Here is a 25,506-nt window from a genome sequence, read left to right on the forward strand (position 1 = left end):
GGAGCAGCAGCATGTAGGATGTGCCAAGGCACTTACAGAAAGGTTCAGCCTCTGCCCAATCCTGAGTAGGTGAAAGTGATTATCTGCATTTTATAGAGCAGGGAAATGAGGTGCAGGAGGAAGAGGAGGACCACTGGCTGAGGGGGTCAGAGGGTGAGTCACCAGTAACCCCCAGGATCTCAGTCATCCTCACCGTCTACTCTGATCATCGAAAAGATCCTTCAGATTGCTTTGCTGGAGGCAAGCCCAGCTGTATTGCCAAGAGCAGGCACCAGTGCTGGGTTTTTTTCTGCACTGGTTTGGTGTGTTCCCACCAAAAGTCTGTACCGCCAGTCCGGCAGGGTGAGGGGATGTGACTCCAGCCCTCCCAAACCCACAGCTGTGAAAATAAACCCAAGAGACATTCGCCATTTTGTATTTGTCCTCCTGTCCCGGTCCCTGGGGGCCACGAGTTCATGCTTTCAGTGCACGGTCACCCGTGCTGAGCTCCAACACGCTCGTGGCGCTGACACGCTCGTGGCCTCTGGGAAGCCACAAATACCAGAATGGTGAGAAAACGGTAAAAGGTAAAAAAGGAATTCGGTAACTCATCCCACTGGAAGGGGCAAAAAACCAGGGCGAGTCCTCCAGCTCCCCCAGCCCCTGGCAGGCTCCCCATGGGCGGGCTGCGGGGCTGCGCTGGGTCTTGCTTTGACTGGCAAGTCTCCTTGTCTGTCACGTCGAGAGCCCTCCTCTTTAGGAGGGATTTAAGGGGCTTTCTATGGCTATAGACTACAAGGACAAATAGCACCCCCAAACCCCCGAGCTCAGTTATGAAGCTGCTCATGGGGAGAAGATGGAAGGAGAGATTTCGGTCTAAAGCAGATGAGCTGAGCTGAAGGCATTGCTCCATCCTTCCCACCAGACAGGCGAAAAAATGTAATCGGAGGAGCTGAAAAGCTGAGCAGCCTGCCAGCGCTGGCACCCTGCATCCTGCACAGGCTCCCGCCGCCTCGGGCATCTCTGCCTCTCCCCCTTTGCCTCCTGCAAGATTTAAGCCTTTCATTTGCAATCTCGACTCCTGACAATCCTTGTCAATAAATGAGGTGAGCATCCTCTTCGGTCTCTCTCTCTTTGTGCGGAGGACTCGGAGCACAAGCTGTGATGTAGGGCATGCGCTGAAGCAGAGGAGAGGAAGGTGCTCTGCACAGGGAGCAAAATGGCCAAAAGATGTGGTTTTTTGAAGCTGATGGTGGGAAGGGATTTGAGAGGCATTAGATGGGGTTGCAGGGGGAGACACGGTAGCCTTGCAGCAGCACGGCATTGCTTGCGCTTAAATAACCCTGTTACATTGAGCATGCTTTGAGCATGGGGTTATAAAAAGCTGCCCAGCAATAAAACTTAAGGGACGGCTTCTGTTGTGATGCAATTGCAGTAAATGATTGCTGGCTCTGACTGAAGACCCGCTGTTGCTATGTGCGTGTCAAATCTGCTTGGATTTTCGGTTGGAGATCGAGGGGGCACCTGCACGCATCGCTGCCCGGTGGAGGGGGCAGGGTTTTCTCCTGCCTCCTTGCAATGGTTTCTTCCAGCTTGCTGCTGGAGGACGTTTGCTGCTGGAGGAATCCAACCGGCTTTTCTGCGGCTATGCGGTGGGAGCAGGGGCGATCCCCTTGGAAATCCAGGAGGTTTGGGAAACGGAGGGGGTTAGGCGGGATTTCGGTGGCGGAGGTCAGGCACAGGTTACTCCACTATGCATTGCATAATCTTTTGTTTCTCAAGGTCTTCTTCCTTCCTAAAGAGAGACGTGTGGCAGGCAGCCAGCCGCAGCTCCAGGCTGCCGTATGTCTTGCAGACGCTCTGCTTTCCCTGCCATGCCGTTTCTTGACTGAATACAATTTGTCTGCGTCCTGCGGGGCCCTCGGCGAAGTCCCGCTGCCCGCGGACAGGGACCCGTCCTCCCCCTCCTGGGAGGCTGCATCCCTGCCCGTGCTGAGGATTTCAGGGCTGCCTCCTTGGTTTTCTATCTGTATGACTGATAAAGCCTTCCTGCCTACTTACTCCTGACTGTCCTGATAAAGCTGCTATAATTGTATCAGGATGGGGAAGCCAGGCGTAGCAGAATAAATCCAGGTGCTTGCCACCAGCTGAAGTGGCTTTTTCACATTCCCCCAGAGGGAAGTTCACTTTGCAGGACCGAGACTAAGTGGCACAAACATTTTCTTGTGTGTATCGAAGATCAGTGCTTAAACAGACATTCTCTTTATGTGTTTCTCGATGCTGCAGTTTCTCCACTTTGCAGAGAGTGAATGACCGGGGGAGGCTGGGAAGAGCATAATAATATTTGCCCATTTCTCAGGAGTGTCGTGTGTCTTCATTAATACTTGTGAGCCCCGGAGGGAAGGGATTAGAGCTGAACAAATTATTATGGCAGGTCGGATTCTCGCTGCAGCACATCTCACGATCCTCTCTGGCACCTCTCCTCTTGAGGATTTGCAAGGAATTAGCAGATATCAAGTCCCTGCTACTCCCTGTGAGGGTCCAGAGCTCTGTGCAGGGAGGGGGATGGAGGTGCTGAGCAGTGATGGGACTCGCTGGGTTATGGGGAGGTTCATGGCCATTGGCTCTGGCGCTGAATCCCGCTCGCGCTGCCCCTGCTGTAAACGATGCTCTTGGCTCGCTTATTGGGACCAAATATTTACCAGGACTTCTCTCGGCAGAGGTGGGCTCACTGCTGCCCTGGGGGCTGTCATGGAGAAACGCTCCTGCCCATAATTCAAGGTGTCCCCAGCGGGCACAGGACAGGAGGAGGAGATTTTTGTCATTCCCAGCACCCTGGACGTTTGGGACATTGGCTGTCCCCAGCAACCCAGCGGGGATGGGACCACCATGGGAGGCAGGAACCAGGAGGCTGTATGGGGCAGGGGAGACCCTCTTCTCTGCGGGGATGGCAAGGGAAGAGCCAGCTTGGCTGGCCCGTCCTGGCGTGGCCATAAGTGTGCCCATGCCACGCTGTCGCATCCCTGGGGCAGATGCGGCATGAGCACTGCCCTGATATACCACCCCACGGGCTCTGTGTCAGCCCCACCGGCTACATGTCAGCCCCATGCAGCTGCCTGTCACGTCACCCCATTGGGCTTTCTGCCCTCCACCCTGCCACATCGCATCTCGTCCTGTTTTTCTCCAGCTGTGACATGGTGCCATCAAGTTGTATAAAATCTGAGGCACTGCAGCCTGAAGTAGGTCAGTAAGTTGTTTTTCCCCAGCTGGGTTATTTATCGTGGCAGCAGGGAGGGTGAAGCCGGAGAACCCCGCATGGGTGCTCCGGGATGAGGTCTGGACCTGGGCAATAAATCATCTTCCCGGGATTAATCTCCAGCATCCCTTGAGCATCCCCTCTCTGCTGGGAGCAGTTTCCTGGGGGCAGCCATGATTCTGGGGGGGAGCGGGATGTGGGCATCAGCTTGGGGCGATGCCATCCACCTTCCCAAGCCTGCGCCGTGTCCTCTGCCTCACGGGACACAGAGGCCGATGGCAGGTTCACGCCGCGCCTGACTCATTGTTGTGCCTGGCCTTATGTAACCAGTGCAGAAATCTCGCTCTCTGCCGGGGGCGGCAGCGGAAGGTAGCCGGGATGGGGGGGGGGGGGGGGGGGGGGTAAAGCAGCTTGTCGCCATGGTTACCAGCATCTTTGCAAAGTTCTTCACATCCATCTGGTTTCATTTTCAGCCCTTTTCATCTCACGGAGGGAACATCCCTTGATGTTTCTGGCTGCATCAGCCGTGGCAGACGGTGTGGTGGGTTAGAGGAGGCGCGTGGGAGGTGGGAGACGGATGCACTTTGCCTCCCAGCTCCCGAGATGAAGCCTGACATTGAGTCAAGTCGCATAACCTCCTGTCCCTCCATTTCCCACCTAGTTGCTGAATGGCTCGACCGGGATGTGCTCGCTGATGGGATTCGGGTGGTGTTTTCTGAGTCTGATACCCAGCAGGGACTGCCACGTCCTGGACCATGAGCTCCAGCCTGGGTGCATCTGAGTGCAGGCATCTCTGCCCTCCTGAACAGCCCCTCTCTTGCAGCAGGATCCGGGCTCGTACCCCGAGCCGATGAGACTGGAGGGCGGCTCCATGGCCCAGACCCGGGCTCCTGGATCTGCCTGCAGAGCTCCTGACTGCCAGAGCCTTCCAGCAAATCAATTCTGGAAATGAACAGGATGGACTAATTGAGTTAATCCTGAGAAGTTAATCAATGTTGAGGCGGTTTGGCCAGAAGTCCTGTTTATAATCCATATAGAGATCATTAGTACCTTGTGAAATGGAGGCGCAGCGCAAAGCCAGGCTTTATGAAAATCAGAGGCAGACTCACATCCAGGTCACACAGGCTGAGCCCAGGGGACCCATACCCGGTGCAGGTGCAGGATGTGGCCTGCCAGCCATGGGCAGAGCTCACGGAGAGCTCACAGTCGTGTTCATGGGGACTGCGAGACTCGGGGTCTGCCTGGTTTCTCCTCTCCCCTCAGATTTTCCGCCTGCCCCATCTCTCTGTTCAGCATTAGCAGCTCAGAGCTGCTCGAGAGTCAAGAGCAGCCCAAGCCTGGCACCAAGCTGGTGCTCCAAAGCACGGCAAGAGCAGTGGTGTGTCTGTCCCAGTACAAAAGCAGCTGGGCATCTTCCAGCCAGGGCTCCAGCCAGTCTGGTACCCAGCTCCTCGGGCTCATCACCCATCTGGAAGTGTGGCTCAGCAGAATAAACCGGCCCCTTGCCAGCGAGGTCTGGATTTGGCTTCTCCTTCCCAGGGCTCCAAGACCTCCTTCTCTTGCTCATCAGCTTGGATGGGTCCATCCCCAGAGGAGCAAAGGGCACAGTGCTCAGCCAGGCTGCAGGGAGCAGGGGGCTGCTAGAAAGCTCGTGGTGCAGCCAGATCCTGCGTGGATGTGCTTGTGTCCAGAAGAGAGACTGACAATGCGAGCCCAGGCACCAAATTGCAGAGAGCTGGGACTGCCATGCCCCATATCGGGGGGAGCCTCTGGGGAGATCCCTGGCCAGCAGCAAGAAGGAACGCCCGAGTCCAGCTTTGCTGCATTTCCAGTCCCTACAATTCAGCACCCAGAGCCTTACATGGCATTTGCGTGGGAGTCGGGCCACTGTCCCCAGCAGAGCCAGGCGAGAATCAAACACTGGCTGCTGTCCTGAGAGCTGGCAGCACTCCCCGGATAAGCCATTCCAGCTTTGCCAAGGGAACCGTTACCCGGATCGCCTGCCTGGAGCAAACAGACTGGTTTCTCCCAGGGAAACCCGCGAGCCGTGCATTGGGCTGGGGCCGGAGTGCCTGGGCTCCTTGCCGGCCAGCAGCTCTGGGCAGAGCCTGTCCGGTCCCCAGGAGCGTGCGGGGGCCAGACTGGGCTTGTTGGGGGTCTGTGGGAGTCTCTGAGGAGAGCATGGTGTTGGCTTCCCCAAATGTAGTGACTATTAAATGACACAGAGCGAGAGCCCTGTGCTCTCAGCCTGTCTCCGTCCCTTGCTTTGTTTTGCATGGTCTGCTGGCAAAGCGCCTGTAATCCTGCCAGATGCACTTGAAGGGGTTTTTTGGGAAGCTAAGGGGACTGGTCCTGACAGCATCACTGGGATTTAGATGTTAAATTCCTCCTGGGAACATGCTTTTCCTTCTCCTCCCCCTGTGGGTACCTGCAGCCGCCGCTCGGGGGGCAGCCGGTGCCCCCTCCTGCAGGGACAGCCCCTCTGCGCAGCACCCGCTCCAAGTCTCTTTGCCCATCGGCATCAATAATTCACCGTGTTTAGCTTCATCAATAATAAACGCACATCAGGCTGCCAGCCAGGGGAGGCAAGAACCTCCTCAGCCCCCCTCGGCACTGCCAGGATGGCATCAGGCTCTAGTCCCAGCACCAATGCCCCTGGTGCCACCAGCCCTTTCCTACCTCACATCTGCCTTTGCTCACGTCTGGCTTCGCTTTTAGCCAGGCTCGGTGGTCCCGGCATCCGCAGCCCCCTCGCAAAGCCACCTGAGCACATCTGGAAGAGCAAATGTCACAGAATGAGCCTTGGGGACAGCAAGGACAGTGCTACATCCCCCCCAGCCCATGTGGTGCCGGGTGGGGATGTGGAGAGAGGGTTTCCCACCCCCAAGCGGACGTTGGGTCACTGCCCACCTCCCCCCGGTTCTCTTGCTGCATTATTTTCAGCCTTGGTTTGCGGAGTGACTTTAATTAAAACCTTCATCTCCAGTCCCTGTAATTTCCATCTCTTGCTATTTGTATTGGTGGTTTAGACTAGAGAGAGAGATATATATTTAATTGGTATAAATAATGCATTTTCATAGCTGAATCTTTCCTTAGCTCCATATTTGGTGCCAGAAATAGCATTTTCATTTCAAACAGGCTTTTCTTTGCACGTTGCTTCCCTCGGCCAGAGCAGATCCCTTCTTGGAGGCCCGCAGCTGTGTGCCAGGGACTGCATGGGTCTGCAGCCGCTTGAGTTCATCTCTGCTGGGCATGCATACATCACACCAGCTTGGTGACAGGGACGTGGCCCAGACAAAGCTAGATGGGGAGTGCTGGGTCCATCTTTGATCTGAAACAGAAGCCCATTTGCAGGTGGCTGAGGAGGACTCTGCATTTGGGGAGCACCACATTCAGCCCCCGATGCATCCCCAGAGGCACGTTCTGCCCTCGCCTGCTCTGCTGCAGCTTTGCCTAGGGCTGACAGCAAAGCACGGGGGGGACAGGGCTGTCCCTGGTCCCCTGTGCCGCAGCCAGGACCCCCAGCAGGTCCCCACTGGGTGCTGGAGCTGGTGACTAATGCCCCTTTCTCCTGCCCCCGCCTCTTGCCTTCATTGCAGGGAGCATAATGCTGAACAGCATCACCGATGGGCTCCTGTGCTGCCTGATGGGCAAGACGACGAACGCTGTGGGGCCACTGGACAGCGTTGAGTCCAGCAATGGCTACAGCTTCATGGAGGTGAAGCCAGGGAGGATCCTGCGGGTCAGGCACAGCATGCCCAACCGCCCAGCCCCAGAGGGACCCGAGGAGACCCAGCCCGGCGGGCCGGAGCGGGGCACGGTGCACTGCAAGCGCAAGATCACTGTCTACCGCAACGGGCAGCTGGTGATCGAGAACCTGGGGGACGCCGTCCGCTCCGAGATCCTGCACTGCCAGAACAGCTCAGGAGAACCCAACAGCACCGTGGAGCTGGAGCTCTCCGACCTGGCCGGCCAAGCTCCTGCCCAGGGTCCCGCTGGCACACCAGGATGTGGCACACGGGAAGCAGCCACTGCCCCTGGCAAGCGTCGGAAGCGTAAACCCAAGAAAGTCATCAACATCGACTGCAAGAAGCAGATCACGAGCTGCAAAGGGACACACAGCGATGTGGTCCTCTTCTTCATCCACGGTGTGGGCGGCTCGCTGGACATCTGGAAGGAGCAGCTGGACTTCTTTACCAAGCTGGGCTACGAAGTGGTGGCTCCTGACCTGGCTGGCCATGGCTGCAGCTCGGCTCCCCAAATTGCCGCCGCGTACACCTTCTACGCACTGGCGGAGGACATAAGAGCCGTTTTCAAGCGCTACGCGAAGAAGAGGAATATCTTGATAGGACACTCTTACGGGTAAGGGACCAGGGGGTCCCAGGAGGGAAGGGCTAGATTCATCCCCCCTCATCCTCTCCTTGGCAGCAAATGCCCAACAAATCCTGCACTTCAGGGGCTGAGAAGCAGAGGAGGGGTGTGGGGTTTCCCATTCTGGGTTTATCCCTCAGCTCTGATCTCCTACATCCTCTTGGTGTGTGTCCCTGGGTCCAGCTAATCCCAGAGCCCATCCTCCAGCAGGGAAGTTGGCAGAGCACAGCCTATAAATAGAGTAAGCCCAAGAAAGTCAATTAGATGGAGACTAAGCAGTGCAGAGAGCAGGGCTAGGAGGAGAGGGAGCCAGAGCTGGGCAGGATTAGATCAGAAGGACAAGGCTGGTCCAGGCTGGCAGGCACCCAAGTGGGTCCCAGCACCCTGCTTTGGTCTGCACAGGAGTGAAACCCCAAGCTCAGCCCCTCTGCCCGGGCGCTGTGGGGGCACTGGCTGGGTGTTTTGACTGGGGTTACCCTGCACCAGAAAGGGGGGAGCACAGGTCAAACAAGGGGGTGTAGTCTGGGGTCCAGCCATGGATCCTCGGGATCTGCCTTGGGATGCAGCATCCTCCAGTGTCATGGGGTCAGAGCATGGCTTCCACGTCTCTCTCTCCCCGCAGGGTGTCTTTCTGCACCTTCCTTGCCCACGAGTATCCAGACCTGGTCCACAAGGTGATCATGATCAACGGAGGGGGCCCAACAGCGCTGGAACCCAGCCTCTGCTCCATCTTCAACATGCCCACCTGTGTGCTGCACTGTCTGTCCCCGTGCCTGGCCTGGAGCTTCCTCAAGTGAGTGGCTGTACCAGCACCACGGCGCTGGGGAGGGTTGTCCCCGGCCAGCCTGGCTTCCAGCCACCGTGGGCAGGGACACCGCGTCCTGCCAGCAGCAACCCCCATGCTCCTGTCCCCCCAGTGCCGAGGCACCACGCTGGGCTAACCCTCTGCCCGTGCCGGCTCTGTCCTGCAGGGCTGGCTTCGCTCGCCAGGGTGCCAAAGAGAAGCAGCTGCTGAAGGAAGGCAATGCCTTCAACGTGTCCTCCTTCGTGCTGCGCGCCATGATGAGTGGGCAGTACTGGCCGGAGGGTGATGAGGTTTACCATGCGGAGCTGGCTGTGCCCGTGCTCCTGGTCCATGGCATGCACGACAAGTTCGTCCCGGTGGAGGAGGACCAGCGAATGGCTGAGGTAAGGGACCGAGTGGGGCTGGGGGGGGTGGGCGAGGGCTGGGGTCCACCTGCCAGCACGTGGCAATGCAGGCAAGGGCCTCATCCTGGCACTGACGCCTGCTGCTGCTGCCATCTCCTTCCAGATCCTGCTGATAGCCTTCCTGAAGGTGATCGACGAGGGCAGCCACATGGTGATGATGGAGTGTCCCGAGACGGTGAACACGCTGCTCCACGAGTTCATCCTGTGGGAGCCCGAGACGCCAGCTGGGGACGGGCAAGGGGAGAAGAAATAAGGCAGCGGGACGTGGTGACCGGGCTGCTCCGATGGGAGAGATGTTTCGGAGCGGAGAGGGGTTTGCAAGACCAGAGGGGTGCGGCGGAGGCTGTCCTTGCTGGGAGCTCAGCCAATTTTCTTTCCCGGCCGCGTCGGAGGCTGCTGGCGGAGCACAGAGGCTCTCCAAGGCAGGGGTGCATGGGGCCGGCAGTGGGAACATGGCAGACCTGGTCCCCGTCCCCTTGGGGATGGCATGGCAGCCACTGGAGCGTCTTCATCCTGTTTCTTTGTAGTATTATTTTCCTCATGCAGCAACCCCCCGGGGATGGAGAGGAGGCAGCCGCGTGGAGACTGGTCCCAACTGCAGCAGAAGAGGAAGAACTTGGAGGGGTTCCTTCAGGGAGAGTGTGTCAGCTCTGGCACCTTCCCAGCCAGGGCTGGAGGAGCTGAGCTGAGATTGCTTTAAGGGGAAGCCAAAGGCTCCTCAGCCTCAGCAGCGGGATTTGCCTCTCCGAGCCCTGCAGTGCCTCGCTCGAGCCATCTGTGGGGCTGGGAGGACAGGACCACCATTTTTGCCAGCAGCTGCACACATGGCATCCAGCAGCTCCTGCCTGGCACTGGCGAGGGTCTGCCTGCACAGCTCATCTCTGCCTGGCCAGGAGATGAGGACGAGGAGGTGACCTGCTCCAATGGGCACAGCCAGAAGGACCATCAGCTCCCCCGCCGTGGTGGGACTGGCTTGGCTGTGGTGGGGAGGACAACACCAAACCTGAGCTCTCCTGCGGTCCCTGATGCCACCATCCATGCAGTCACGTCCCCAACCGCCATCGCTTTAGGTACCGCAGCACCGGCTTCTGCAGAGCCCTCTGCTTCCTTCCTGCTGCCACATCCTCAAGATGCTCGGAGCCATCACCACCATGCAGCGATTCCCACAGCTTCCAATCCAGTCGCCCTTCCCAGCTTCCAGCTCCTCCGTGACTCTGGGACCCACCACCCACTCCCGGACCACATGCCCACGGGGATCACACCCATCCCTTGTGCACTGGGGGACCAGCAATACACCATCCCGTTGCTACTGTGTCCATCCTTACCGATGACTCCTGTATGGATCCACGGGATCTTGGAGCAACACGGGAGTGACGAAGCAAACCGCAACCATCTGATTGTAATGGACAACAGCTTGTTACCTGCTGATACCATTCTGTACATAACCCATAGGTCCCATCATCTCCTCCCCTCTGCTCTTCGCATCCTGCTGCCAGGAGCCAGGCAGGACCAAGAAGGTACACGAGAAGTGACGAGTGGGGACCCGGGTGCTGTTGTGAGGTCTGGGACCTCCCAGCCACACCAGGATGGGTAGGAGCCCGAGTGAGCCGGGAGGATGCTGTGCTCAGGGGATGGCCCCAGCCTCCCCGCTACCCCAAAGAGCGGAGCCGCTCCCTGCTTTGTTTCCCTCTTATTTACCCCCATCTAAACCAAAGAAACAACCAGTCCCACGGAAACCTCACCCTTGGCCCATGTCCCACCCAGACCCCCTCGCCCCAAATGGGGCTGGTACCACACCAAGGCACCCCAGGTTGGCTTGAGGGGCTCCTGGCTGGGCAGGGCTGCTTCAGCCGGAGCTCGCACCCACCTGCAATGCGCCTTCCCCAAGGCTGAGTCCATATTTCTCCCCAAACTGAGCGATGTAGAAGAGGAAGGGTCCCTCAGAGCCAGCCCCGGTGTGACGGGGACCCTGTGTGATGAGTGTCCCCAGGCAGCCCCCCTCTGTCCCAGCACCGGGGCAGAGCTGCCCCTCTGCCAGCGCCTGCCCCTGCCCACTGCTGCCACAACCTGTCTCATAATGAGAATTTTAATGATGCTGGGTTCAGATCGTTTCCATGAGCTTTCCCCTGCAACACCCCTCCCACCCCATCCCAGGCAGGGGAGACCCCACAGCACAGCTGGGGTCTGCAACGAGGGTACCCAGAAACACCACCATACCCCAAAACACGGCTCTGCCCCTGCCGTGACCCCCCAGCCGGCTCCAGGCAACTGTCGGTGCCCAGCTGCGGGCCACAGCTCTTCAACCTCTGTTTGCCATGGAGTCTGTGCCGCTTGTACCCACATCGCTTGTGCTAAGACCAAGGCAAACCACGCACCATAACCCCGCCGCTGAGCCACGCGCTGTGTTAGTGCCATTTCATACAGTAAAGCCGTGTTATATTCTCAGCCGTGTCTGACTCGATGATCGGAAGAGATGTGCCGGGCACGGGGTCTGTCCTAGGAGCACGGCAGAGCAGGGAATCGAAGCCAGAAATCACATACAGCTTGGATTTCTTAGCAAAAGAAGGCCTGCAGTGATTTATTTGTCACCCTTTAGAGAAATACAAAAATAGAAAAATTCTAGCCAGTGTTCACGACATAAAACCCGCACCCAGAGTGCAGCTGCCTCCTTGGACAGGGTAGAGGGGAGGTGCAGGCAGGGGGTGCCCCCCAGCACCCCAGGGTGCTCAGCGCCCACCCTGGATGTCCGCCGGCCGGAGTTGCCGCTCACCCTCGGCCAGGAAGATGCGCATGGCCCTGTGCAGCATGTGAACACCCAGGCGCCGGCGTTGGTCCGCTGGCCAGCTTGCCGCCACACCGTAGCAGTTCCCTTTCCTCTGGTTGGTGATGGTCTGCAGCCCTGCGGGGGACAGGGTCAGCACCCACAGACCCGGCCCCCTGCTCCCCATCAGCATCCACAGGGATGGAGGCAGCCCCCCACCCCAGGCAGTTTTTTCCCCGTAGAAGATGGGGGTTTGGGGGATCGTGTCCAGACCCTGTGCTGGCAACCAGGGACCCCAAAGTCCCCGTGTGCCCCAGGATGGGCTGCGTCCCCCCAGCGCCTGCATGGGGTGGGAGAGAGGGATGCAGGGAGTCGGAGTGATGGAGGAACCGATGCCAGGAGCTGCAGCAGGGGACCGGGGCAGCACCATTTCCCCCTGCCCAGCCCTGCTTACCCAGAGCCTCCACGAGGCAGCCCTCCCGTGTGTAAGCCTCTGCCGGGACAGTGTTCTGGAAGCAGTGCACAGAGATGACGCCCTGCCCGCTCGCCCAGATCTCCAGGATGCGCCGCACCTTGGGGCAACCCTACAGGACAGGAGGCACCATCACCATGGCCTCGAGCTCCCCAATGCAGCCCCCCATGCCCATCACCATGGTCCCAAGCCCCCCAGCCCATCCCACCTTCCGTGTCCCACCACGGTGCTGGCTCAGCGCCTCGGCAAGGTGGCAGTAGGGTCGGGCACGCGTCCCCTTGCCCACATAGAAGATGGCTTCGATGAAGGTCCTGAAGCACTCGGCTGGGCTCAGGCGGTGGGAGCGGAGCGGCAGGTTCTGGGTGGTCCTGAGGGTGCAAAGCCCCAGCTTTGAGGCTTGATGCCTCCCAGGGGTCCTCACTCAGCCCCCCCCAGCATGGGGGACGTGTGGGGCAGTAGCATAGCCCTACCTGGGGTCGAGGAGGAGGTAGTTGAAGCTGGACTTGACCAGCCCTTCCCGCCAGTGCCGGCTCCGGTCGGGGCGGTCAAATTGCCGGACCAGTGCCAGCTCATCCTGGGTGCAGTCAGGGACACAGCCGGTCCGCAGCGCGGCCGCCAGCTCGGGGCTGTGCCCTGGAGCGGCTGTGCCGGCATCGGGGAGCACCATCAGTCCCACGCCGGCACTGTGGGGACCGGCCAGCCAAGCGGTGGGGAGGAATCGCTGGGACTCACCTGCCGGCCTCCCCCAGTGTCCCCTCACCAGCTCCTCCAGCCGCCGCAGGTACAGCCACCTGGTGAGCTCCGTGACGGGCCCTGGATCATCCCCCAGCGCCCGCAGCCGCCGGCGCAGAGCTTCATCCGAGAGGGGCCGCGGTGGTGCTGTGCACGCTCGCCCGTCCTGGGCCGTGGGGTCCTCGGGGCTGGCGATGGCCTCTGTGCTGGGGCTGTGCTGCTTGGTGGGTACCCGTCCCCGCTCTTCATCCTCGAGGTGGTCCGTGGTGCGGTGAGCGCCGCAGCCGGTGGGCGAGAGCGGGACGGCCAGGGTCCCCAGCTCCACCACAGTGCTGCCTGGCAGCCGAGGGGCTGGGAGGCGGCTGAAGGTCCCGTGGGGCCGTGGGGGCTGGCATGTCCCCAAGGGCAAGGTGTCCTGCCACCCAGAACCATCCTCCAGCACCCTGGGGTTGGGGCTGCCAGCAGCATGGGGGGAGTCCCAAGCATCCGATGGGGAGTCCTGGGGGTGGCCGTGGTCCCCAGCGACCACCAGGACCGTGGGGCTAGAGCTGGGGGAGCCCTGAGAATCTGATGGGGACTCCTGGGGATGGCCGTGGTCCCCAGGGACCAGCAGGACTGTGGGGCTAGATCCAGGGGAGCCCTGAGCATCTGACGGGGAGTCCTGGGGGCAGCCGTGGTCCCCAGGGACCAGCAGGACTGTGGGGCTGGAGCTAGGGGAGCTGCTGGCCCCTGGGGGCGAGCTGGGCTGGCTGGGGGCTCCAGGGAGGATCTCAGTGTCATCCAAAGAGCCTGTCCCCTCTCCATCCCTGCTAGACACATCCTCATCCCCCAGGGTGATGCAGCGCCCTGAGGTGGTGACAGGGTCCTTGGGGACACCCCGGGGTGCTCTGAGCCTGGGGGGCCTCTGAGGCATCTCCAGCGTCTCATCGAAGAGGGAGGAGGAAGAGGAGGCACTGAGCCGTGCTGCAGAGGCCCGGAGGCGGCTCTTTGTCCTGGGGGTGACGTGGCGGTGACTGTGGGGTTCCTGGTCCCAGGGGGTGACATCCCCAGTGGTGAGACTGGCCGGGCTGGGAAGGGGTCCTGGAGTGCAGGGGGGGGAACCCTGGAGGCTGCACCCCTGGAGCTGGGCAAGCAGCTCCCCTACATCACCCACATCTGAGCCATCCTTGCAGCAAGGGGCTGCCCTTGAGGTGCCCCAAAAATCCTCACTCTGCACCCGCTCCGCATTTGGGGGGCTGGCAGGGGGCAGCTCCCAGGTGGCAGCTCCGGTTGGGGAAGGGGCTTCGCCCAGCTCTGACCCTGCGGCTGCCCTGGGCTGGGGGGAGCGGCGGTGCCAAACCCCCGGGCACCCCCTGGCCTCGGTGGGCTCCATGGTCTCCACGGCAGTGACGAAGCGCTCGCTGGCACTGCTGCTGTCCCCAAGGCTGCTGCGGTCCCAGTCCCCAGCCCCAGCTTCGAGCACTGCCGTCCCCAGGTCGGGGGGCAGCCCAGCCCAGTGCCGGCCCAGTGCTCGTCCCCGGGGGACACTGCGACGGTGCTGAGCTGCAGCACCTGGGATGTCACCGTGCCACATCCCCGGGCTCTGGCACGCCACGGAGCAGCTGCTCAGGCCACCACGGAACACGGGAGCCACGGGAGATGCCCTGTGTGCCCCCAGGACCCTGCTACAAGACTGGGGCTGGGGGGAGTTCAGGGACCCACTGGGACCAAAATCCTGCTGGGGACAGGGGCTGTCCCCAGTGCTAGGCTTGAGGAGAGCCTGGGGGGGACCCCCCATCCTTCCCCCCATGGTCTGGCTCTGGGGTCCCTCCCCGAGCTCATCCCCGGCCGAAAGCAGCGTGCTGGAGGCGAGGGGCTGTGGGGGGAGAGCTGAGCCCCTGGGGTCTACCTGGGGCCATGGGGTGAAGGAGGGGATGCAGAGGGAAGGGGGCTCCGGGGGACAATCCAGCCAGAGCGGGGGCTCCCCCAAACCACAGCCGCCCCCCAGCTCCAGCTCCTCCAGCTGGGACCTGCGGGTGCTGCTCAGGGGCCCGGTCTCTGACCCATCCTCAGGGAGCTGGGAGAAGACGCTGTCTTCGGTGCCATCCTCGGTCAGGAAGGACAGGGAGCACCCAGGACCCCCCAGGTCTAGGGGCAGAGATGGGAGTCAGCATCCAGCCCAAACTGGGGGGCTGGATCAGCCCCCCGACACTTGCCCCGGCCATGGGGGCACCCTGGGGACCTCACCCTCCGTGGGGGCCCAACCTCGGGCATATTGCAAGTCCCGCAGGATCTGCACACACGCACGGTTGCCCTGTCCCAGCGCCAGGTCGATGGCTCGTTTCCCATCCTGCGGGGAGGGGACATTGCTGTCACTGCTGCCAGGGCCACCATGGGGTGACACGGCCCCGCCAGGGCCAGGAGGACACCCGCTGCTCACCCACCCCACCGATGACGAGGGTCCCAGCCCAGGCAGCACCTCCAAGGTACCGTCCTCATCCCCAAAGCTGTCCTCGCTAACCTGGTCTCGGAGCTCCGGGACCCCCCCTTTCTTCAGCGGGACCTCAAGGCACCTGCAGCACCCCCAGGACGCGGCAACGTGCAGCGGCATCAGCTCCTTGGCGGGCCTGGAGCTGGAGCAGAAGGAGCAGGAATTCACCCCCAGCCCACTGCACACCCCCGGCTTGGCCAGCACGTCAGGGTCACGGCCGGCAGGTCAAGGGTATGGCTGTCCCCTCGGGGTCACAAAAATGTCACCAGCTCCACAGCTGGGTGCTCCAGCATTGCTGGGGGCGGGGGGACGGACGCGACACTGCGTGGCCCCGGCGGTTACGTGGCGTTGGGGTCCCTGCCGTGGTGCAGCCCCCCCTGCCCTAAAAGGGCCCCCACCGCCCTGCAGGTATAAACAATGGCTCCTGGGTCGGAGCCACGCACTGGGGCACCCAAAGCAGGACCCCGCCAGCGTGAGGACACCCCCCCCACCCCGTGCAACGCACCCAACACCCCCTGCCCAAGGCAGCGAATGCACCCCCCCCCGCCCTGCTCCGTGCATGACCCCCCCCAGGACCACATGTGCTGCACCCCCTCCCAGTGCCTGCACCGCCCCCCCCATACCCCCAGTGCAGTGCCAGGGGCCCCCCCTCCCCAGTGCAACCCCCCCCCCGGGGGGGCAGCGCATACAGGGCTACCCCTAAGCAACTCCCCCCCCCCGACCCGAGTTGCAGCACATGCAACGCGCCCCCCCCGCCCGGTGCAAGGCCGGTATTGCAAAGCCCCCCCCCCCCCCCGTGTAATGTCCCCGTCGTGTCGCGTTCCGTGTCCCCCCCCCCCGCAATGTCCCCTTACGGCCCGCGCCGTCCCGCGCTGCTCATATCCCCCCCCGCGCAGGCGCGCGCCGCCCCGCCCGTTCGAACCCCCCGCGCCCCGCCGCTCATTGGCTGGGCTAAGCGACCAATAGGAGCCGGCCTAAGGAAGCCACGCCCACCCCGCCAGATGTGATGGCAGCTGGAGGGGCGGGGCCGCACCGCCCCGTGCCTCCCAGTAACTGCACCGGCACCGCCCAGTGCCCCCCAGTAACTGCACCGGCACCGCCCATCACCCTGCCCCACTGTTAGTGGCAAGAGCCCCAGCGCTGCCCCAGGCACCAGCCGCCCCTCGGGGTCCCCACACCAGCACCGCCGGGCGCAGCAGGCACAGGACCCCCCGTCCCCATGCCCGGGGCGGGGGGGGGGAGGGCACAGGGCCAGGGGGGTGACACCCCCCCCCCCCCTGTTTCCAATCCGAGCCGCAGCATCAACACGACACCCGCTCAGGAAAACGCGTTTTAATTTCCCCAATCCCAAGCAACACCATACGGCCACCCGCGGCAGCCCTTTGCCGGCCACCCCCTCGCCAGCGGCGGCTTCTCCGCCAGCCGCCCCCCTGCCCCGGCTCAGACGGTGGCTTCGATCTCGGGGGGCTCGTCCTCCTCCAGCAGGCTGTACGCCGCGTGGGTCTGGAAGGGCCGCTGCAGCGGGTGCGCCAGCAGCTTGGCCATGCAGTTGTGCAGCTCCACGGCCGGCCCCGTCAGCGACACCTCGTACTTGTAGTTGGTGCCTTTGGTGTCCAGGCTGCTGAAGAAGGCATACATCTCCTGGGGGGGGGAGACAGGCACACACACACAGAGGGACGGGCAGTGAGGGCAGGGGGTGACACAGCCCCCAGCCGCGGCGGCAGGGGGGACGCCCCATCCCGTATTTACCTTCCAGCTTGTCTCGTCGTCCTTCTCCTCCACCCCGTTGTGGATGTAAACCACGTCAAAAAAGAAGTAGGGACACTGCAGCATCTTCTGCAGGAGAAGAAGCCGGGAACGGCACCGGGAGAGTCTTCCATGTGCCGGGATGGACCCGGAGCCACCGAGCTCATGCCGTGGGGGGGGCACAGTGGGGGGAACTTACCTTCATGTGCTCCGACATGGAGAACTGGGGCTGGCAGCCTGGGCGGCCAAACACCAGGATGGTCCGGACCACGTAGGGCGGCGGGATGGTCTGCACGTTCTCCGTCACCGGCAGCTCGATCTTCTGCTGGCTGCGCCGGGAGGACGGAGGCAGCTTAGGGACCCCTGTGTCACAGGCAGGGCTGCCTGTGGCTCAGGGACCGTCCCCCCCGCCTCGTTAAAACTTCATGACAGTCTGACAGCTCTGGGCTAGGACTGGGAAAGCAGCACCCACCCCAGGAGCTGTTTGGGTTAAAGGCTCATGGTGTTTTTACAGCGAAGCAGAGAATTCGTAGCCAGGTGGGAGCTTCGCCCCCCCGCCCCAACATCCCCCGTCATCCCCCCCAAGCCCTACTCACATCAGGTTGAAGAGTCCTTCCAGATCTGCAGCCCCAGGTAAGGACTGATCCTGGCACACAGACCCCTGCCTGCCCCCAGGGACATACGGCACCTAAACCCGGCAGCCAGGCTGGCACGGGGGCACCCAGGAAGCTCCCGCAGAGGGAGACGATGGCACCGGGCACTGGGGATGGACCAGGGTGGGGAGAAAACGCCAATAAACGGGTGTTTGGTGGGTCTGGAGAGTCCAGCGTTAAACCCTGCCTTGGGGGATTCAGGGACCCGGTTCGACCCTCCAACCTCAAATGCTGACACGGCTCTGTGCCGTAGCCGGCTCGGCTGCGCGGGGGATGCCAGCTCGGCTGCGGATCTGCTGCCATCTGCAGGCAGCAGGCCTGGAGGGTCCCCGCTTATGCTCAAGGGACCCCGTTTGCACCCAAGGGAGTCCATTTGCACCCAAGGGACTCTGCAGGGTCCCAGCCCCCCCAGCCCAGCCCCACAGGCGGTGGGATACTGAATGACTTGCAGACGACGGTCTCCAGGTCATAGAGGCAGCTGCAGACCTCGCGGGGGTCCGAGGTGAATCCTGAGAGCTGAGAGGAGCCGGGGTGAGGGGGGCACGGAGCTGTCGCCGTCCTGGTGTCCCCCCCCGTCTCCGTCCCTGTCCCCGCGGCCCCACTCACCCACGTGGCATCGTTGTTCACCACCACCAGCGCGAACTCGTGGCACTTGTCGATCTTGTGCTTCGTCCTCACGAACATCTCGATCATCTTCTGGGAGATGTTCAGCGCGTTGGTCTTGGACCTGCCGCGGGGGCCAGAGCTCAGCGGGGACCAGCGTGTCCCCCCCAGGCACCAACTACACCGGCCCCCGTCCTGGCTGGGGATGGCAGAGCCGGGGTCCCCAGGCCAGCCCAGCCGAGAGCAGCCCCCACCACTCACCCGTTAAAGGATTCCAGTTTGGGCAGAGCCATCTCCTCCGCCAGATCCAGGCAGATGATCTGCGGGAGAGAGCCGCGACTGAGCTCCCCCGCAGCCCCTCACCGTGGCGTCGGGGCTGCGCCACCCTCCCCGCAGACACTCACCACCTTCTCGGGGCAGTTCACCCGCGGCGTCTTGACCTGGACTTCGGTGGGGGGTGCTGGACCGGGCCAGGCGGTGCCGTCGGGCGCGGCCGTACCCTGCGGGCTGTCGTCGGCGCTGGCCGCTTCGCCTTCCCCCTCGCTGCGGTTGCCCACGCTGGCCTGGGCGCTCAGCGCCCGGTCCTCGGCCCCCTCGGGGTTGGAGCGGGTCCTGGGTCGCGGTTCTGTCGCCTTCTCCTCCTCCTCCTCGGCGGCGCTGCCCAGCTCCGACGTGTCCATCACGCAGCCGCGCTCCATGGCGGCTCCGGACTGATGCCTGGGGGGGGGGGGGGGCTGGGGGGTCTCGGCGCTGCCACAGCCCTGTGCCCCCCGGCCCCTCGCTCTATGCGCCCCTTCTTCATGTCCTCCCTGCCCCCCCCGCCCCATGTACCCCTTGCTCACGTACCCCCTGCCCCTCACCCCCCTTACCCCGTGCACCCCCCCGCTCTGTGCGCCCCCTGGACACCCCCCCCCGCTCTGTGCACCCCTTGCTCATGCACCCCATGCACCCCCCCGCTCTGTGCACCCCCTGGACCCTCCCCCGCTCTGTGCACCCCCTGGACCACCCCCCCTGCTCTGTGCACCCCTTGCTCACACACCCCATGCACCCCCCCACTCCATGCACCCCCTGAACCCCCCCCACTCTGTGCACCCCCTGCTCACGCACCCCCTGGACCCCCCCACTCCGTGCGCCCCTTGCTCACGCACCCCATGCACCCCCCCCGCCCCGTGCACCCCCCATCCCACGCATCCCCCCCACCCCGTGCACCCCCCCCACGTTCCCACGCCCCCTCCCGACCCCCCCGGCACCGCACACCCGCTGTTCGCCCCCCCCCCACGCCCCCCGCACCCCCCCGGCGCGCGCTCACCCGCTCCCGGCCGCACAAGCCCCGCCCGGTACCGCCCGGAAGCGGCGGACGCGCGGGGGCTGCTGGGATTTGTAGTTCTCCGGGGTCCCGCCGGGCACGTGGGGGGCAAGAGGACACCCCCCCGCACCATCCCTCTGCACCCCAAATATCCACATGCACCCCCCCGCACCATCCCTCTGCACCCCAAATATCCACGCGCACCCCCCCGCACCATCCCCTCTGCACCCCAAATATCCACGCACACCCTCCTGCACCCATGCACCGCCCCCTGCACCCCAAATCCTCAAACACACCCCCCTACACCCATGCACCATCCCTCTGCACCCCAAATATCCCTGCTCCATCCCAGCACTCCGAACACCCCCGCAGCACCCTCCAGCACCCACACACTGCCCCCCCCCGCACCCCAAATACCCCTGCAGCACCCCTTTGCACCCCAAACACCACCCTCCAGCACCTAAACACCCACGCGCTGCCCACGGCACCCCTGGGCTGGCTCCCTCCCACGGCACACCCCAGCACCCCATGCAATGCCTCCTAGCACCCCAAATTCTCATGCACCCCCAATTCTCATGCACCCCCCCAAGTGTTCTGCCTGCCCCCCCCCCCGCCCCCCAAACTCCAGGGGATGCTCAAGGACGCAAAGCTGGGTGCATCCACCCGCCTGGGTGCGAGGGAGCCCGGGCACACGGGGAGGGTCCGGTGGGGGGCTGAGGTGCCGTGGGGCAGAGCAGGGAAGGACGATGTTGGGGGGCAGAGCCCCCCAAGATGGCTGCGCCGCCCGCCCGGGCATGGGGCAGCGCAACGGTTAAGCACAAGAGGTTGCGCCGGGGCTGCCGAGGAAGAGGAAATCTCGGCAGGAACAAGGACGGGGAAAGGCCCAGGGCAGGGGGCCGGCGGCGTAGCCGGAACGTGCCGGGACGTGCCGGGAGCCCCGGCTGCGGAACCGGGACAAGCCCCAGGAACGGGCGCTGGCTGGCGCGGGGCATCGTGGGCAGGAGGCGGCCGGGATGGAGAAGGCAAGTGGGGTGTCCCGCGGGATGGGTGCTGCCAGGGGTTGGTCCCATGTGGCCAGGGGCCTCCTTGTGCCCCCCACGGGCATCCCCCGGCCACGGGCACACCCGGTCCCTGTGCCAGGCTCCGGTAGGCGATGGTGCGGCAGTGCCGGGTCCTGCCCAGTGTGCCGAGCAAGGCGCTGCGGCCGGTCAGCTGGTGCCCAAACCTCATCCCCATCCTGGCAAATCCCGGCGGATGTCAACCCTTCCGTCCCCTGGTGCCGGCCGGGGCCGCGACGGGCGGTCGCCTCTGCTCCCCACAGCCCCCGCAGCCCCCACCGGGCGAGGAGGAGGATGAAGACGAGGATGAGGATGATGAGGAGGACATGGCGGGGGACGCCGACGACATCCTGTGTTATGAGGAGCGCATTGCTGGGCTGCTGACGACGGTGGCCCGGCTGCACCGGAGAGCCGAGCAGCTGCAGCGCCGCATGGGCAGGTACTGGCACGCGGTGGCTGTGGGGTACCGGGGGCTGTCACCGTCCGGCCCCCTCCATCTCTGGTCTTCACCGCCCCACAGGGAGGATGAGGAGGGCTGGGAGGGCACCGCCAGCCTCCCTGCTGCCAACCCACAGCCCCGGCGCATCGACGGCACGCGCGACGCCGCCAGCAGCCTGGAAGGTGGGTGCGCCGTGCCGTGCCGTGCCGTGCCATGCTGTGCCGTGCCGGCAGCTGGCTGCCTGCTGTAGGGACCTGACCCCAGCCGCTCTCCCTCTCCCCAGCCCACGGCCCCGACCTCTTCGCAGACCTGCAGCACGCCGTGAGCTCGCTGGAGCGCGCCGTCTTCTCCCGGCACCGGTGGGCACCGGCGCAGCCTTTGCCCGGCGAGGAGTGGACGCGGGCAGCCAAGGTGAGGCACACCGGCACGGTCAGCCCAGACGCCAACGGGATGGGCGCTGGCTGACCGGCCCTGTATTCCCAGAGCCTGGAGCAGCTGGATCGGACACCGGGCTGGGCCGGGAGGACGACGTGCCGGGGCCTGGAGGAGGGAGCAGGCGAGGGGCTGCCAGTGGAGGAGGCAGCGGTGGCGGCGGCATCGGCGAGGAACGCGGCACTGCGGGCAGCCCTGGGGCGCCGGGACGAGGAGCTGAACCGGGTGACCACCTCGCTGCGGGCGCTGCAGGGGGACCGCGACCGGCTGCAGCAGAAGGTGGGTGCTGGGGACACGGCAAAAGGGGGGAGGGGGGCACTGCCCCCGGTTCAGCCCTTGGGGTGCCACCAGAGCGGCTCCCGCGGCTCAGCCCCGTGCTCGGCGCAGGTCCAGGACCTGCGGGATGCTCTGTCCAGGCTGGAGGAGCCGGGGGGCTCCGGCAGTGACAGCCCTGGGCTCGGCAGCCCCCCAGGGCAGGAGGAGCCCCGGCTGCCCCAGGTGAGTGCGGGGCTGGGGTGGGCTGCGGCCGAGGCATGACGGGGGGGGGGCTCGGCAGGTGGGATCCTGCCCCGGTGCTGGGCTTTGCCTGTTCCCTCTGCAGGACTTGCCCCAGTGCAGCAATGGCGCTCAGCCCCACGGTGTGCCGCCCCACAGCCCCCTCTCCCCCCAACCCTCGGAGGGTGCCAGCCGGGAGCAGGAGGAGCGGGTGCAGCAGCTGCAGGGGTGAGTGCCCCCCCCCCACCCCGGTCCCAGGTTCTGCTGAACCTTCACCAGTGGGGAAACTGAGGCACGGTGCCAGGCCCTTGCCGTACGGTTAACGGCGGGTGCCGGTGGTGCCCAGGTCCCTGGGGAGGCTGCAGGAGGTGAACCGGCAGCTGGCGGCTGCGCTGCAGGAGTGCAAGAGCGATGCGGAGCGGCTCAGCATGGTGCTGGGCCAGCACGAGTCCTGCAGCACCGCCCTGCGCCTGGCCCTGCGCTGCAGGTGGGGATGGGGACGGGGATGGGGACGGGGGGGACAACCTGCTGTGCCATGCTGAGCCCCTCTCCCTGCAGTGAGCGCTGTGGGGGGGCCTACGCCGCCCTCCTCGACCTGATGCGGGCAAAGCTGGGCAGGGAGGAGGATAGTGCCCATGGCGGTGAGTGCCAGGTTGGGGGGCTGTGGGGTGTGTGTGGGGGTACTGGGGAGTTTATGGGGAGGATGCTGGGGGGATGCTGGGGAGTTATCAGGGAGGATGCTGGGGGGATGCACAGGGACGCTGGGGGATATCGGGGATGCAGAGGGGATGTAGGAGGGATGCAGCGGGATGCAGAAGGGATACTGGAGCGTATTAGGAGGATGTTGGGGCGATGCAGGGAGGATGCGGGGGGATATTGAGAGGATACAGGGAAGGTGCTGGGAGGATGAGGGGCAGATGCTTATGGATATCAGGGGATATAGGAAGGATGCTGGGGAACCCCAGTCCCCAGCACAGCCCCTGTGGGCACATCTGGAGAAGGGCACCCGCCTGAATGCTGCCTCCTCGTGCCTAGGAGCCAGAGGGGAGCAGAGCCCGGGACACAGATGGGGGTCCAGCCCCACGCCGACGGAGGGGCCGCAGTTCCCAGGCCGAGCAGAGCCAGATGGCCAGGAGAGCGGAGAGAGCGGCTCCCCCAGGCTGCAGAGGTACTAGGGGAGAAGGGAGGGGGTGTGATGCCAGGCCAGGGCTGAGCTGTCCCTGGGGTGACACCGTGCCCCTGTGCCCACCTCCACCGCCTCCCTGTCCCCGCAGCATCCCTGCACCCCACGGGATGGAGGAGGGGGCCCTGCGTGAGCACATCCGTCAGCTGCGTGCAGAGCAGGCGGCCGTGGAAGCGTCCCTGCACGATGCCCCGGGACCCACCAGCACCCACCGCAGCGAGGACGTCCGAGCCCGGGCTGAGCAGGTGCTGCGGGAAGCCAGGGCTCTCCTGCCTGGCTGGAGGCGACCGGAGAAAGCGGAGCTGTTGCAGGATTTGGCGATGCTCAAGGTGAGATGGGGAGGGGATGGGGGAGTGGATGGCTGGGTCCCTCCCTGGCTCTCCGCCGGGTCCAGGCTTTCAGCAGAGCAGCTGGGAGAAGGGCAGGGGGTGATGCACAGCGGGAGGGAGTGGAGCCGGGGGGGTTGTGGCCGTGCCTCAGTTTCCCCCACCTGGCGACAACGCCGCTGCCCTGCCAGGAGGCCATGGCTGACCTGAAGACTCAGCTACAGCTGGCGGAGAGGGAGAAGCGGGGCCTGGAGGTGCTGGTGGCCGGGCAGGGGCCGCGGGAGGCTGCGCTGCGCCTGGTGCTCCAGCACCTGGAGCAAGAGCGGGACAGGGGGCCCGGCCACCCCCCCAGCCTCCCCAGCAGCTCCAGCAGCAGCGAGGAGGTAAGGATCGCTCTGACCTCCCCACGGGGACCCTCCGTGGGGCTGGGGGTCTCCCCGGGGATAGGACCCACACTCAGCCTCTACAGGATGCCCAAACCGGCCGGGTGGGAGCAGCGGCTCCTCAGCACCCTCCGGACCCAGAGAGGATGGGGGAAGAACTGCTCCGCACCCTGGCCCGGTAAGAGACCTCACCGGCATGCTGTGGCCCTGCCACGGGGAACCGTGCCGGCACTGGGCAGCGAGCCAGGCTGGCTGCCATATGGGTGTCCCCAGGGTGGAGGAGCTGTGCACCCGAGCACAGGCACTGGTGCTGTCCCTGGAGCAGAGCAGCGCCGTCAGCCGCGCACAGCAGGCGCAGTGCGTCACCGCCACCGCAGACTTCTTCCACGCTCACAGGTGGGCAGGAGGCACCCGCTTCTCCGCTGGGCAGGCGTTGGGTGCCTTCCCGCATGACCTGGTTGCACATCTGCCCCTGCTTGCCCCAGATGCACGGTCCCTTCCTGCACACCCCAAAACTACTGTCCCTTCTTGCACACCCCCAATGTGTGGTCCCTATCCGCACACCCCAAAATTGCAGTCCCTTCCTGCATACCCCAAAAGCTTGGTCCCTTCTTGCACATCCCAAAACCGTGGTCACATCTTGCACGCCCCTGATGCGCGGTCCCTTCTTGCACATCCCAAAACCGTGGTCACATCTTGCACGCCCCTGATGCGCGGTCCCTTCTTGCACACCCCAAACCCACACTCCCTCCCGGCCCTGGTGCACACTCCCTCCTGCCCGCACGGTCCCCTCGGTCCCCTCGGTCCCCTCGGTGCCGTGCCCTGGGCCGGGATGCTGACCGTGGTGCCCGCAGCGCGCTGGCCCTGGCGTACCGCGGTGCCCGTCGGAAGCAGGCAGCCCAGCTGCGGCGGCTGGAGGTGCAGGCAGGAGCCCTGCGCAGGCAGCACGCCCGGCGGGTGCAGGCACTGACCCGCAGGCTGCAGACCCTGGAGCAGGGGATGGCCGGCAGCGAGACCTGCATCTAGGGACCCCCCATCACCCCCAAGACCCCCACCCATGCCGGGAGGCACCTGCTGTATCCCCAGGGAGAATAAACCACTGATGCTCGTGGCTCGGCCAGCCGCACTGTCGTTTGGGTCTGGGGGGCTTTGGGCTTGGGGAAGGGGGGGTCAGGCAGCCGGACCCCCAGCTCGGCTCATCCCAGCGGGGCCGGGAACAAAGGCCGTCCCCTCCCCGCAGCCCCCGCTATCTCCTGGCGCAGATGAAGCCATTTCGTTATCCCTGACATGGGATCAAAGGTGACGGCGATGGCCGTGGCGGCTGGGGCCCATGCATATTCAGGAGGGAAGAGGAGCAGTGACCCTGCGCTGGGGGCATCCTCGTTGTGCGGGGGGGTGGGGGGGCCCGGCAGCGAGGCTGTGCCAGGGGGCTGCTGTGGGGAGCTGGGGGCTAAATCCGGCAGCCTGAACCCCAGCACGATGAGGCATTTTGATAGTGGGAGCTGGGCTGAGTGTGGGTCTCCGGTGGGAGGATGCACAGGGCTGTGGGGCAGCCCAGGGCTCAGGCACGCTGCAGGGTGGAAGGGAAACTGAGGCACAGAGCTATATATAGGCTAAAACGAGGCCTGCATC

The 25,506-nt window shown here is 64.1% G+C and overlaps 4 protein-coding genes across 8 annotated transcripts; 2 read left to right on the plus strand and 2 right to left on the minus strand.

Annotated features, from left to right (window-relative positions):
* Positions 1–734: 734 nt before the first annotated feature.
* Positions 735–11,260, plus strand: ABHD8 (abhydrolase domain containing 8). The gene is made up of 5 exons (XM_069790510.1): positions 735–1,085; positions 6,835–7,597; positions 8,229–8,399; positions 8,578–8,794; positions 8,919–11,260. Exons 2-5 carry the CDS (start codon positions 6,843–6,845, stop codon positions 9,066–9,068), a joined length of 1,293 nt encoding a protein of 430 aa, XP_069646611.1. The 5' UTR covers positions 735–1,085; positions 6,835–6,842; the 3' UTR covers positions 9,069–11,260.
* Positions 11,261–11,364: 104 nt separating this feature from the next.
* ANKLE1 (ankyrin repeat and LEM domain containing 1) lies at positions 11,365–15,713 on the minus strand. 4 transcript variants are annotated; one of them, XM_069790509.1, is made up of 8 exons: positions 15,281–15,713; positions 15,007–15,109; positions 12,781–14,907; positions 12,519–12,690; positions 12,257–12,416; positions 12,031–12,160; positions 11,586–11,714; positions 11,365–11,405 (listed from the first exon to the last, which is right to left on the minus strand). In XM_069790509.1, exons 1-8 carry the CDS (start codon positions 15,368–15,370, stop codon positions 11,401–11,403), a joined length of 2,916 nt encoding a protein of 971 aa, XP_069646610.1. In that variant the 5' UTR covers positions 15,371–15,713; the 3' UTR covers positions 11,365–11,400. The 4 variants fall into 4 exon arrangements, with proteins under 4 accessions (XP_069646610.1, XP_069646607.1, XP_069646609.1 ...); XM_069790506.1 differs by having other exon boundaries at positions 11,553–11,714; XM_069790508.1 differs by having other exon boundaries at positions 11,365–11,714; positions 12,519–12,681.
* An 854-nt stretch (positions 15,714–16,567) lies between these two features.
* BABAM1 (BRISC and BRCA1 A complex member 1) lies at positions 16,568–19,680 on the minus strand. The gene is made up of 9 exons (XM_069790511.1): positions 19,562–19,680; positions 18,657–18,969; positions 18,514–18,572; positions 18,256–18,376; positions 18,087–18,165; positions 17,593–17,617; positions 17,196–17,325; positions 17,000–17,086; positions 16,568–16,891 (listed from the first exon to the last, which is right to left on the minus strand). The coding sequence occupies exons 2-9, from the start codon at positions 18,948–18,950 to the stop codon at positions 16,691–16,693; spliced, it is 996 nt and encodes a 331-aa protein (XP_069646612.1). The 5' UTR covers positions 18,951–18,969; positions 19,562–19,680; the 3' UTR covers positions 16,568–16,690.
* Positions 19,681–20,139: 459 nt separating this feature from the next.
* Positions 20,140–24,985, plus strand: USHBP1 (USH1 protein network component harmonin binding protein 1). Of its 2 annotated transcripts, XM_069790513.1 has the most exons (14): positions 20,153–21,055; positions 21,137–21,237; positions 21,339–21,466; positions 21,539–21,766; positions 21,875–21,985; positions 22,089–22,210; positions 22,329–22,469; positions 22,541–22,623; positions 23,018–23,150; positions 23,257–23,494; positions 23,683–23,874; positions 23,961–24,052; positions 24,148–24,270; positions 24,729–24,985. In XM_069790513.1, the coding sequence occupies exons 1-14, from the start codon at positions 20,712–20,714 to the stop codon at positions 24,898–24,900; spliced, it is 2,208 nt and encodes a 735-aa protein (XP_069646614.1). In that variant the 5' UTR covers positions 20,153–20,711; the 3' UTR covers positions 24,901–24,985. The 2 variants fall into 2 exon arrangements, with proteins under 2 accessions (XP_069646613.1, XP_069646614.1); XM_069790512.1 differs by having other exon boundaries at positions 20,140–21,055; positions 24,148–24,985.
* The last annotated feature ends 521 nt before the right edge of the window (positions 24,986–25,506 follow it).

This window comes from Haliaeetus albicilla, chromosome 8, assembly GCF_947461875.1.
Source record: "Haliaeetus albicilla chromosome 8, bHalAlb1.1, whole genome shotgun sequence".
Taxonomy (NCBI): Eukaryota; Metazoa; Chordata; class Aves; order Accipitriformes; family Accipitridae; genus Haliaeetus; species Haliaeetus albicilla.

Bases quoted from the DNA above. Each gene is read 5' to 3' on its own strand.
- BABAM1 (XM_069790511.1), bottom strand. From the start codon at position 18,950: ATGGAGCGCGGCTGCGTGATGGACACGTCGGAGCTGGGCAGCGCCGCC. The intron at 18,166-18,255 runs GTGAGTGGGGCC...GGCTCCTCTCAG, and splicing joins TGAACAACGATGCCACGTGG to CTCTCAGGATTCACCTCGGA. The intron at 17,087-17,195 runs GTAAGTTCCCCC...CTTCTCCTGCAG, and splicing joins CCATGTCGGAGCACATGAAG to AAGATGCTGCAGTGTCCCTA.
- ABHD8 (XM_069790510.1), top strand. From the start codon at position 6,843: ATGCTGAACAGCATCACCGATGGGCTCCTGTGCTGCCTGATGGGCAAG. The intron at 7,598-8,228 runs GTAAGGGACCAG...CTCTCCCCGCAG, and splicing joins TTGATAGGACACTCTTACGG to GGTGTCTTTCTGCACCTTCC. The intron at 8,400-8,577 runs GTGAGTGGCTGT...TCTGTCCTGCAG, and splicing joins CTGGCCTGGAGCTTCCTCAA to GGCTGGCTTCGCTCGCCAGG.
- USHBP1 (XM_069790512.1), top strand. From the start codon at position 20,712: ATGGTGCGGCAGTGCCGGGTCCTGCCCAGTGTGCCGAGCAAGGCGCTG. The intron at 21,238-21,338 runs GTGGGTGCGCCG...CCCTCTCCCCAG, and splicing joins CGCCGCCAGCAGCCTGGAAG to CCCACGGCCCCGACCTCTTC. The intron at 24,053-24,147 runs GTAAGAGACCTC...GGGTGTCCCCAG, and splicing joins CTGCTCCGCACCCTGGCCCG to GGTGGAGGAGCTGTGCACCC.
- ANKLE1 (XM_069790505.1), bottom strand. From the start codon at position 15,370: ATGCCGCTGCACGTTGCCGCGTCCTGGGGGTGCTGCAGGTGCCTTGAG. The intron at 12,691-12,780 runs GTGAGTCCCAGC...ATGCCGGCACAG, and splicing joins ACACTGGGGGAGGCCGGCAG to CCGCTCCAGGGCACAGCCCC. The intron at 12,161-12,256 runs GTGGGATGGGCT...CCTGTCCTGTAG, and splicing joins ACCGTGGTGGGACACGGAAG to GGTTGCCCCAAGGTGCGGCG.